The sequence below is a fragment of the Lactuca sativa genome, chromosome 9, assembly GCF_002870075.4.
Source record: "Lactuca sativa cultivar Salinas chromosome 9, Lsat_Salinas_v11, whole genome shotgun sequence".
Lineage (NCBI taxonomy): Eukaryota > Viridiplantae > Streptophyta > Magnoliopsida > Asterales > Asteraceae > Lactuca > Lactuca sativa.
In genome coordinates, this window is record NC_056631.2 from 6939027 (window position 1) to 6951527 (window position 12501).

The following is a 12501-nucleotide window of genomic DNA, read 5'->3' on the forward strand; positions in this document are numbered from 1 at the left end:
CCCTGGGTAGTGAAATGACAAAAATACCCCTTACTTAACGGCTAAATGGTAACGGAGTGAGCCGGAAGGACCAAATGTTAAAAGTTTTGAAACCACAGGGACCATCTGTAAGGTTTTTTGAATTAGAGATTAAACTTGATATTTTCAAAAACCACAGGGACCATTTTTGAAGTTTTGTCTATTGATTAACATTGACCGTTTAAGCAAACATTTAGGTAATTCAAATTTGACTTAGTTTTTCAGCTTAAATCTTACCGTATTTGAATTATGATTGTTATTATAACAATAGTTTCTTGTACTTTAAGCTTACAAGCTTAAATATTTGGACGTGTTAAATGTATTTTTACAAATATTAAGGTTTCTATTATATATATATATATATATATATATATATATATATATATATATATATATATATATATATATATATATATACTAGACAAAATTACAAAAATGGTCCCTATGGTTTACCAAAAGTCACAAAGTTAGTCCATGTTATTTTTTTTATGCAAATGGTCCTTATGGTTTTAAATATTTGGATATTTTTGAAATTTGTTTGAAAAAATAATTATATGGCTGAAGGATGGGGGAGGGATCAAACCTGAGACGTCCACCTATTAAATGCCCAGAGTCTTAACCAGTTAGGCTGCATGTATATTTAGTTTATATTTTCCAAATACTAATTTATATAATAAGTAGAACGTTAAAGCATAAACAATAAATAAATTACAAAACACATTTTTTACGTATTTTTTTAATAAAACAAAATGTATTTTTGTATTATAAAAAAAACTACAAACAATTTGTATGCATTTTTATGTATTTATTTTACATAAAAATGTATTTTTTGTCTTTCGTAATTTTTTTGTAATATATATATATATATATATATATATATATATATATATATATATATATATATATATATATATATATATATATTATATGTTTAAAAAACACGTTTTCATAAATGTATATTTTTTATGTCTCTAAAAAATACGTTTTCGTATATAAAAACGTATTTCGTAAAATATATATTTTTATATCTTTGAAAAATACGTTTTTGTATAACAAATACGTTTTCGTAAAATATATTTTTTATGTCTTTGAAATAATAATAATTAACACTACTCATGACATAAAAAAATGTATAAATTCTTTTGGATTGCTAGTTCTAAAACCGGTGTTAATTATTATTATTATTATTTTTCGATATATATATATATATATATATATATATATATATATATATATATATATATATTATGAAATACATTTTTTTTATCCTTCGTAAAATATATATATATATATATATATATATATATATATATATATATATATATATATATATATATATATTTTTTTTATATCTTTCAAAAATACGTTTTCGTATAACAAATACGTTTTCGTGAAATATATTTTGTTATGTCTTTGAAATAATAATAATTAACATTACTCATGACATAAAAAAATGTATAAATTCTTTTGGATCGATAGCTCTAAAACCGGTGTTAATTATTATTATTATTTCAAACACATTAAAAAAATATATTTTACAAAAATGTGTTTGTTATACAAAGACGTATTTTTTAAAGACAAAAAAATACGTTTTTATGTAAAATAAATACATAAAAATGCATACAAATTGTTTGTAATTTTTTTATAATACGAAAATACATTTTGTTTTATTAAAAAAATATGTAAAAAAATATGTGTTGTAATTTATTTATTGCTTATGTTTTAACGTTCTACTTATTATATAAATTAGTATTTGGAAAATATAAACCAAATATACATGCAGCCCAACTGGTTAAGGCTTTGGTCATTTAATAGGTGGAGGACTCAGTTTCGATCCCTCCCCCATCCTTCAACCACATAATTATACTTTGTGACTTTTGGTAAACCACAGGGACAACACACTTTACTGTACATAAGGTTGAAAGGCTATAAAAGGAGGAGAAAACACCAACTAAAGAAAGACAAGAAAATCACTCTTATTACCTTCATATTGTAATACCACTATCCGATTGTTCTAACATAGGCATCCGAGAGTATTGTTAGGAACTTTCTTGATAATGCTCCTAACATATCTTGTCTTATCATCTTTTTCGAAAAGCTATTATCCTCGATGATTTAGGTTCTAAGTTCACAATGTTAGTGTCCAAGCCTATCTAGAGCAAACTGTGTAGCATAAGTTTTAGAAAATTACGTGTTTTTGTTAAATTTTAGTAACATTGTTGATTAAGAAACCAATGAAAAAATCAAAAAAGAAAAAAAAAATGATAAACACAAACCGAAAAAAAACTATCATTTTGGCATATTAAAATTGAAAAAAGCGAAATTTTCAGTTCGATTTTGGTTTTTGTAAAAAACCGAACCATTCTCACCCATACGAGTTAGCAAATTCTATTCTATGATTAAAAATTAAGTATAGTCTTAAACAATATTTTTTATAATTATTATACATATTAAAACCAAATGACCTTACCATAGTATTGTTTTAAGGTTTAAAACTTTGGCCACAACATTTTTAGTTTTTGGTTTTAATATTTTGACCATAAGACTTTTGTATGTTAGTAGGCTTGTTCCCTTTACATAGTGGTAATTTATTTGGATTTGAGAATTTTGGCCATAATAATTTTGTATTATGGCGGGTTTGATTCCTTTGCATAATGACATTTTTCATAAATAGGACTATGAATTGGTATGTGCTGTCACTTTTTATTGACATTTTGGAGGCCAAATGTGATTTACCTGTTGTGTAAAAACTAGCACAACATCGAATTAGACATTCACAAAAATAGGATAATATCACTCTAGTTTTATTTAAATAAATATAGATGTTTTGTGAAAGTTTCTAAGGGATATATAGACTAAAGTCTTAATATTTTTAACGATTTGACAAGAAAGTTTTAAATTTTTTTATATAGTAAAATCTTAATTCCCGGCAGTTTTTGACACGCATATCCTTTTTTGTCGGTTAACCGGTAATTAGGACTTTATTAGCAAAATAATAAAGTTTAAGACTTTTTGTCAAATCGTGAATTAAGACTTTACTGTCAAAAAAATAAAGTTTATGAGTTTATTGTCAAATCGTTGAAAATATTAGGACTTTAATGTATAGTAGTGGTTTCCTTATAAACAAAAAAATTTATCAGCCTCACGAGACCCAATTCATAGCCCGAGAACTTTTAATTGTGATTTTCGTTGCAACACCACTGTTTTTCTTACCAACATCATCATTACCTTGCTACAATCATGATTAGGGGAAATAGATGCAAAAGAGAGGTCAATAGAGGGTAAGAAGAGTTGTATAACTTTCTTCTTGGTTTGCCGTCAAATCTTGAACCGAAAAGAGGGGACAAATTGTACAAACACAAAAAACACACGTCTAGTCAAAAGGGTTTGAATGTGAAGAAGGGGTAAGAAGGACAGTTTCGTCTTTTGCTTAAAGACTATCAATAGAATATGGCTGATCAGAGCAAGTTTTAATAACTCTTATGTTCAAAGACTATCATACCATTAAATTTCTAACCAAAAACAAAAAGGAATATATACACTAAAGTCTCAATATTTTCAATGATTTGACAAGAAAGTTCTAAACTATATTTTTTTACGGTAAAGTCTTAATTCATGATTTGACAAGAAAGTCCTAAACTTTATATTTTTTACAGTAAAATCCTACTTACCGGCTAATCGACAAAAAATGATAAACTTGTCAAAAACTATCGGTAGTTAGAATTTTATTGTCGAGTTTGTCAAATTGTTAGAAACAGACCACTTTCAGAAAAGAAAGAAAAAAAAAAAAAAAAAAAAGTTGAAAATGTACTAAAAATCTCTACATAAATAAGTATTCATTAACCAAGAAGATAAATCCTTTGAAATTGAAGGTAGGTGATGGAGTTCAGATAACCAAGAAGACGTTTTGTCTCCTGTAAGTTACAGACAATTCAATAGCTATATTCTCGTTGTTTAATCGCACAAGTGATGCTTCAAGGCTGTTTAATTAGAGATTGATTCTTCTTGATGCTTATGTAATTTGTTGTGGTATTTATCCCGTAATTCACTAATTTGGGGGCTCCGATTGCTAAATCGGTGTTTTCCTTTTAGTTTTTATAGATTGTTATCATTGAATATATTTAGCGATTAAAGGTGTGCTGTTTTGTATTCGAGAATTTGTTGATTTGACAGTTGCTAGACTGCTTTTAGTTCTGATAAACAAGTCAACAGCCACAAAATGGTAGTCCGTTATGATTTTGTTTAAGATTCTATAATATAGAATGATTCATCGCCGGAAATCAACTTGTTTATCGAGTGGATAACCGAAAATTTACTTCGAAAGTGTGCCGATTCATATATTACAGTTGTATTTCGTAGTGACGCATGTGTTCATCAGAGTCCCTGGAACCACAACGAGTTTGACTTTTGATTTTAAAGACTAAAAGATGAACTATGCTACGTGTTGTTGAAATTTCTAGAAAATTGAAATCTAGATCAAATTTTACAACCAGTAATAAAAGTATAAAGGTGTTTGCTCCCAATTTCTAACAAATCCATATCAAATTTAATTCTGGAATGACTATCCTGGAATTAGGGTATGATATGGTATACTTGTTTGCAGGAGATGCAAGCTGAAAATTGGGGATGATATGAAGGAGCATAGTGTAATGCTTTATGCTATTCCAAGACTCCAATCATTTATAAAGTGTTTGTGTTAAAATGTACTTTAGGGCTTGGAATACTGCTATAGGTGACATGGGATATGCTCTGAGTAGATTGGAGATTGACCCTGACTTTTCAGACAGCGAGTCATCTCCTGTTGGAGATGATAATGACACTCCTCGACCTTCATCAGAGAATGATTTGGAGCATGAAGTTGCTCAGCTTACAAAGCTGAGATCAGCACCCCATAAAAGGTTGAAACAAGTTCATCCACGGAGGCCAGAGTTTCCAGTTTCTCCAGTGAAGATGTTAGCTGGTAGGGAAGGGAATTATTCTGGTAGAGGGAGGTTCACTGCAGCCGATCGCTGTCATCTTCTAAATAAATACTTGCCTGTTAAAGGTCCTTCTATAGTTGACCAGTTGACCACTCGGGCTTATGTCTCACAGTTTTCAGATGATGGTTCCCTTTTTGTTGCTGCATTTCAGGTATTCTTGTTTGTTGTCCTATCATTCAAGTTATGACAAATCAAAATATGAATTTTCTTGCCTCACTAAAGTTTTTAAGGTCTTTCATCCTTTGCTGGAATATGATACTCATGTTCCAAGTATTTGGATTTCAAGGGTAAACATTTGTCCTCAAGTTTTTACTCTAAATAGGTAAAACTTATGCTCTGTAACAGGGAAGCCACATTAAAATATATAATGCTGAAAAGGGGTGGAAACTTCAGAAGAATGTTCATGCCAAAAGCTTGCGGTGGACGATTACTGATACATCTCTTTCACCAGACAAGCGTTTCCTGGTGAGTTACTTAAGTGATTCGCCTAAAATGATTAACATTTGACAGGTCCAGAAAATCCATCTGTTCTTATTTATTAGTTTGTATTAGTTATTAAGATATACGTGCTGTTATTGCTGCTTGCAGGTTTATGCCACTATGTCTCCTATTGTCAACATAGTTAATATTGGATCTGCTGCAACAGAGTCTCATGCGAACATCACGGTATAAACTACATCTATCTTGTGACTAGCACTATGTGTGTTTTGCAGGCATGATCATAATAGTAAATGCAGTTCATGCTTTTTATTTAATCAAGACTTTCCTTCAAGTCTTCTTATGGTTGTGATCAAGGCCGTATCAAGAAAAAAAAAAACTTACTTGTCCCACATAGCTATCAAAATGTTATATAAACTTGAGTAAAGTTCAAAGAAGAGTATTGAAAGGAGGGCTTGGATAGTTAATTACACATTTTAATTAAAATTGTGATAAACTACAATTTATATTGTAATATAACGACTATTTTCTGTACTTATAAACAGGTATTTTCTTTATCATTTACACATTTATTCTTCTCTTCAATATATTACTAAACAAAGAGGAATACTGCCCTTTTGTACGATTAGTTTTCTAATGTCTTGTAGATGCTATCAAGTATCAAATAGTTTGGTTTCAGTATGCTGTATATACCACCACCTGATTCATTTAGCTTTCCAGTGCAAAAACATTGGAATTTAATCTAGTTATTACTACTAGTAAAGGGGTGTTATGATGGTTAATTAGAAATTTGCAGGAGATCCATGAAGCGCTAGAATTTTCTGGTGATGATGAAGGGGGATATTCGTTTGGAATTTTTTCAGTGAAGTTTTCTAATGATGGAAGAGAACTTGTAGCTGGAAGCAGTGATGATTCAATCTATGTTTATGATGTTGAAGCAAACAGACTTTCCCTTCGAATTCAAGCACATACGGTAATAGTAATACCCTTTTTTAGCAAAAATTTGATTCTACAAATCAGGTTGTTGTTTCAGAGTGCTTATGTTTTTTTGACTCAAGTGAATGTGCCTATTCCTTTTAAACATCGTTGACCCATTTTTCTTTTGTAATCTCTGTTTTATTAAAACCTAAATACCTGCACATTCACATGGTATTAGTTGTATGGATTATTATTAGAGTAACATATGTTGTTACATGATTCCAGTCGGATGTAAACAGCGTGTGCTTTGCTGATGAAGCCAGCCATCTAATATATTCTGGGAGTGACGATAATCTGTGTAAGGTAATAAGAAACAGTTGTTTGTAGTTAGAAATCCTTTTTTTTTTTTTTTTTTTTTCTTTTAATAAATGGATGGGGAAATAGTGATATTAGAAGGATTATTTATCTACAGGTTTGGGACAGAAGATGCTTCAGATCAAAAGGAAAACCTGCTGGAATCCTGATGGGGCATCTAGAAGGAATTACATTTCTTGACAGTCGTGGAGATGGTCGTTATTTCATTTCAAATGGAAAGGATCAGACTATCAAGCTTTGGGATATCAGAAAAATGTCTTCTAATGCCACACGGTATGCTAAATTAAAATGTCCTTCCTTCCTTCCTTTATTTATTTATAAATTATATACTATATAATAAAAGTATTTAAATTTTGATTTCAGGAGTCCAGGGTTCAGGAACTATGAATGGGATTACAGATGGATGGACTACCCACTTCGGGCACGAGATGTGAAGCATCCATCTGATCAGTCTGTTTCCACATATAAAGGTCATTCCGTGCTGCGTACACTAATACGCTGCTATTTTTCACCAGAATATAGGTAACAACTACAGTTGCTTTATCTTTCCTGTAAAGATCAAATGTTTTTTATTAACTACTTTTCATTCATTGTTTTATATAAAATTTGCAGCACTGGCCAGAAGTATATATATACCGGATCACATGACTCCTGTGTTTATGTATATGATTTGGTAAGTTTTTTTTTTTTTTTTTTTTACAAAAATATAAGTTAACAAGATGAATAAATATAAACCAACAGGTGAGTGGAGCTCAAGTTGCGAGACTTGTACACCATAAGTCAACGGTGCGAGACTGCAGCTGGCATCCTCATTACCCAATGCTTGTTAGTTCTTCATTTGATGGAGATATTGCAAAGTGGGACTTCCCTGCTCCTGGTAATGGAGACAACCCGCTTCCTGTTAACAATAGGCGACCCCGAAGACGACATTTTGATTGAAAATAAAATATACGGATGTCATGGAAATCATTTGTTGTCATGTTTTTACTTTTTACACAAAAGGATTGTATATAAGATAATAAATTCTTTTTTACATAGGTATAGTTGAATATTTGTATATGTAATATATTTTTATTCCAAATGTTGCTACTTTGCATATGGCTCACTCTTTTGACTGTGGTGTGTTCTCCTACTTTGCACATATTTTCACACCTTAGACTCGATTATGGAACATACTTGAAGGCCCGTTGATTGTAAATGAATTGTGTTCTTGGGCAAAAGCGAAATGTAGGAGGATGCTCCTGTTTGAGGCAGATTTTAATAAAGCATTTGATTCAGTTAATTGGGCCTATTTAGGCTCAATTAGGTATCGTTTGGTATATAGGACAGTACAGAACAAAACTCTTTCGGATAGTGTTTGGCATGGATAAGATAAGAATCAAAACAATTGTTGATTAAGTCAAATGGGACTATTCAAAACAGTTGTTGATTAAGTCAAATGAGACTATTTCTTAGGTTTTAGTCCTACTCAATAACATGAAACACAGTGGCACAAAAACATATTTGACAAAAGTTCCCTGTCTTTTTTTTTTCATCTCTACCCCCTTTCATTAAACAATCGTTCTTTTGTCGTTGTTTTTTTTGCAAACAAAAAATTTATCACGTATTCCACAAACACTTTTCTTCATATCACCTCCTGCAAGTCTTTTGTTTTTTTTCCTTTCTATAAATTAGATTGCTCACTGTTTCTATGGTGGCAGTGTTACACATATTTATCTTCCACATCGCGAGGTTCACAAATTTTTTTGAGTTCCTTATCCTAAGATCCCATCCTTTTTTCCCATCACACACCAACACCGCAATTAAATTTCCGCAACTCCAGGATACCATGAATTACCCATTTACTTTTTCTTAAATTTTATAATTATGAATAATATCAAACATAGAATATATAACACATGCACTTACACAATTATTCAACAACTTTATATATATATATATATATATATATATATATATATATATATATATATATATATATATATATATATATATATATATATATATATATATATATATATATATATATATATAAAAGGGACAATTTGGTCATTTTAATGTCATGTTTTGTTCCGTCATAGTGCTGCCAAACGCTTCATAGATAATCTGAAATGTATTGTCCCGTATAGTCCTGTTTTGTTCAGCCAAATACTGTTCCATCTAGTCCTATAACCAAACGCTGCCTTATGGAACAGATGAAATTTGGAACTAAATGGAGACTTTGGATTAGAGGATGTTTGGAATCAGGGAAAGCTTCTATAATAATCAATGGAAGCCCAACAATTGAATTCGCTATGACGAAAGGGGTTCGACAAGGCGACCCACTCTCTCCCTTCCTCTTTATTATTGCGATGGAAAGGCTAAACATGGCAATGAAGACGGCGGTTGAAAAAGGGTTTTTGAAGGGATAAAATTCGCTAATTCTAACATTTGTTTATCTCATCTATTTTATGCAGATGATGCACTTTTCATTGGTGAATGGTCGAGGCGTAACATCACTAATTTGGCTAGAATACTGAGGTGCTTCCATATCGTTTCCAGACTAAAGGTGAACTTTAATAAATCCAAGGTATTTGGGGTCGGTGCTCCGTCTCTTGAAATTTTGAATTGGTCAACCCCTCTTGGATGTGAACTATCCTCTGTCCCGTTCACCTATCTTGGTATCCTAGTGGGGGACAATATAAATTTGAAAAAAGCATGGAGACCGATAATTGAAAAGTTCCACTCCAAGCTTTCTTATTAGAAAGCGAAATCGCTTAGTTTTGGTGGGAGAGTAACCCTTGCAAAGGCGGTCCTGGGTCATTTGCCAATTTTTTTATGTCTATATTTAGGGTCCCAAAGGGTGACACTGATACTCTCGAAAAAATAAGAAGAAATTTTATCTGGAGTAAGGAATACAACAAAAAAGCATTTGTTGGGTTGGTTGGGACAAGGTTATTGCACCAAAAAAAGTGGGTGGTATTGGGTTATGGTCGATACAATCCCCGTACATCTCTTTATTAGCAAAATGGTTGTGGCGACTGAAATCGGATAGTAGCTCATTGTAGGCTAAAGTTATTAGGGGTATCCATAATTTAGATGGAAGACATTGGTCTTGCTTCACTAGTAGTACCAGTAAGGGAGTATGGAAGAATATAACAAAAATCAGGTCTCTGATGATGAAAGTTGAAAGTCAACACTAATGCTAAGGAGATTGTATCTTGGAACTCGGATAGGAAATGTTGGGTATTGGAATTTGTGATTGATAATAGATTCTCTGTGAGTCTGATAGGAGATCGCTTTGAACTTTTGGGCCATATTGTGTGTGATGGACCTTTTGACTGGAACAAAATGATCCCATTCAAAATTCTCTGTTTCATGTGGAGAGCGAAGCAGGACAGAATTCCTTCTGCAATTGTGTAACACCGTAAATTTCAAACAAAATTTTCATTTCAACATATTGTATTTTCATTCAAAACAAGGCATAACATTTCAAGTGTCATGTCAAAATACAAATCATCTAAATCCCAAGATCACAAAACATCCTTCAGTGTGTACAGATCACGCCGGCGCCTTCCCACGGTCCTCGCTAGTACCTGAAAAACATACATAACAACTGTAAGCATAAATGCTTAGTGAGTTCCCCAATATACAACTTACGCACATACGCCTTTCCAGGCCCTGACCTTTCGGTCCATGTGTCTCAGGGGACTTCCGTCCCTGCTGGGTAAACCTTCCAGTCCACAACACAACGCCTTCCGGCCCATAACATAATCGCCTTCCGGCCCACATAACATACATAGCACGTATAACAATTAACTTATCACATATAGCACATATATCTCATATCATATACGACCTTCCGGTCATACAGTCAAACCCTTCCGGGTACAGTATAGTGAGAAGACTCACCTCATGAATATCGAAAGCTAGCAAATCCCGAAATCACTCGTGCTCGATCCGCCGAGCTACAATCTCCCTACAACATCATATATCTCTTATTAACACTTTTACCTTCTAAGTTTGACTATCCCTAAGAAGTCAGACATAGGTCAACTCTGGTCAACGGTCAACGGTCAACGGTCAACTTGACCGGACTCGGCGAGTGCTAGGGCGACTCGGCGAGTCTAGACGTCCTCACCAATTCTCTAAGATTCCCTTTCTACTCGTCGAGTATCCTCCTTGACTCGACGAGTTCCTCCTGGAAGAATCGCGAGGCCACCCCGACTCAACTCGCCGAGTCTGAAGAACAACTCGACGAGTCCCAGTTAATCTTCAAGCTACTCGCCGAGTCTGTTCATCGGACTCGGCGAGTCCATGCCATGCAACCGCTCAAACTGCTTTCTAAGGTCAGAAATGCTCCGACCATTCATAGGTCTGGCCTTCCTAGACTGATCCGTCACGTAAGGTCCTCATTTCGGTGCTCATAATACACCCCATGACTCATAATTTATATTTTGACCTAAGGCATAAGGATTCCAATCCAAAACCTCCATTGATTCCTGAAATGCTCAGGCATGGGACATTCGGGACTTCCAAAGATCCCGATATAGGGTTCCAATCGTTTGGGGGACTAAGGTAACATTCAATCTAGCCACAAAAGGGTTCAATAAACCCTAAATCCATATACACATCAACATAAGAGAATGCACTCGAAATATTACCTGAATAACGTGCTCTCTGTGTCCCCAATCCTCAGAACGTGGCTTCTCTTGTTGTTCCCTTAACCAAGCCTCCTCTTCCTTGCAAAACAATACTTCCAAAATCAACAATGGTCTTCTACCTTGCTCCAAATGCTCACAATCGAATTAGGGTTTCTCTCAGAAGGCTAGGGTGAACAATGACGGCCATAAGGTCCCTCATATACGTCCCAAACCTGAACGGTTAGGGTTTTCGCTAAACAGCGCAGACTCGCCGAGTCCATATCCGGACTCGTCGAGTCCAGTCGCGAACCCGCGACCAGATCCGCGATCCTACTCGGCGAGTCTAGGCTCCAACTCGCCGAGTCCCCTCTTAAAACACCCAAAATCATAAATATAACCATACCTGGAATTCCGGGCTGTTACAACTCTCCCCCACTAGGACTAGACTTCGCCCTCGAAGTCTCACTCTGAAAATAGCTCCGGATGCTGCTCCCGCATCTCACGCTCCGGCTCCCAAGTCATTTCTGATCCCTTCCGGTGTTGCCACTGAACCAACACCAGAGGTACCTCCTTGTTCCTCAGAACCTTGATCTTCCGATCCCTGATGGCCACTGGTCTCTCGGCATAATTCAGGCTCGCATCTACCTGAATATCCTCTAATGGAACCACTGCCGACTCATCGGCTATACACTTCCTCAATTGCGACACATGAAAAGTGTCGTGGATCTGCCCCAACTCTGCTGGCAACTCCAAACGATAGGCTACCCGGCCTATCCTTGCAATCACACGAAATGGCCCAATATACCGGGGTCCCAACTTGCCCCTCTTCCTGAATCGAATCACTCCTTTCCAAGGAGAGACCTTCAGGAGAACGAAGTCGCCGACTTGAAACTCAAGCTCGGATCGGCGTCTGTCTGCATAACTCTTCTGTCGGCTCTGGGCGGTCAATAACCTCTGTCTAACCTGCTGAATATGCTCTGTCGTCTGAAGCACGATCTCTGTACTGCCCATCAGTCTCTGTCCCACCTCTCCCCAGCAAATGGGGGTTCGACACCTCCTACCATACAACAGCTCAAAGGGTGGCATACCAATGCTCGAATGATGGCTGTTGTTGTAGGAAAACTCTGCCAAGGGTAAATACGCATCCCAGC

The 12501-nt window shown here is 34.5% G+C and overlaps 1 protein-coding gene across 2 annotated transcripts; it reads left to right on the forward strand.

Annotated features, from left to right (window-relative positions):
• The first annotated feature begins 3778 nt into the window (after positions 1-3778).
• Positions 3779-7826, forward strand: LOC111886362 (LEC14B protein). 2 transcript variants are annotated; one of them, XM_023882591.3, is made up of 10 exons: positions 3779-3934; positions 4622-5148; positions 5343-5462; positions 5586-5663; positions 6232-6408; positions 6639-6716; positions 6826-7001; positions 7092-7250; positions 7341-7401; positions 7470-7826. In XM_023882591.3, exons 2-10 carry the CDS (start codon positions 4720-4722, stop codon positions 7665-7667), a joined length of 1476 nt encoding a protein of 491 aa, XP_023738359.1. In that variant the 5' UTR covers positions 3779-3934; positions 4622-4719; the 3' UTR covers positions 7668-7826. The 2 variants fall into 2 exon arrangements, with proteins under 2 accessions (XP_023738359.1, XP_023738361.1); XM_023882593.3 differs by having other exon boundaries at positions 3790-3934; positions 4731-5148.
• Positions 7827-12501: the final 4675 nt, after the last annotated feature.

Excerpts from the sequence above, each read along its gene's own strand:
- LOC111886362 (XM_023882591.3), top strand. The coding sequence starts at position 4,720 with ATGTACTTTAGGGCTTGGAATACTGCTATAGGTGACATGGGATATGCT. Across the intron at positions 5,149-5,342 it reads TTTTTGTTGCTGCATTTCAG|GGAAGCCACATTAAAATATA; the intron begins GTATTCTTGTTT and ends GCTCTGTAACAG. Across the intron at positions 5,664-6,231 it reads AGTCTCATGCGAACATCACG|GAGATCCATGAAGCGCTAGA; the intron begins GTATAAACTACA and ends AGAAATTTGCAG.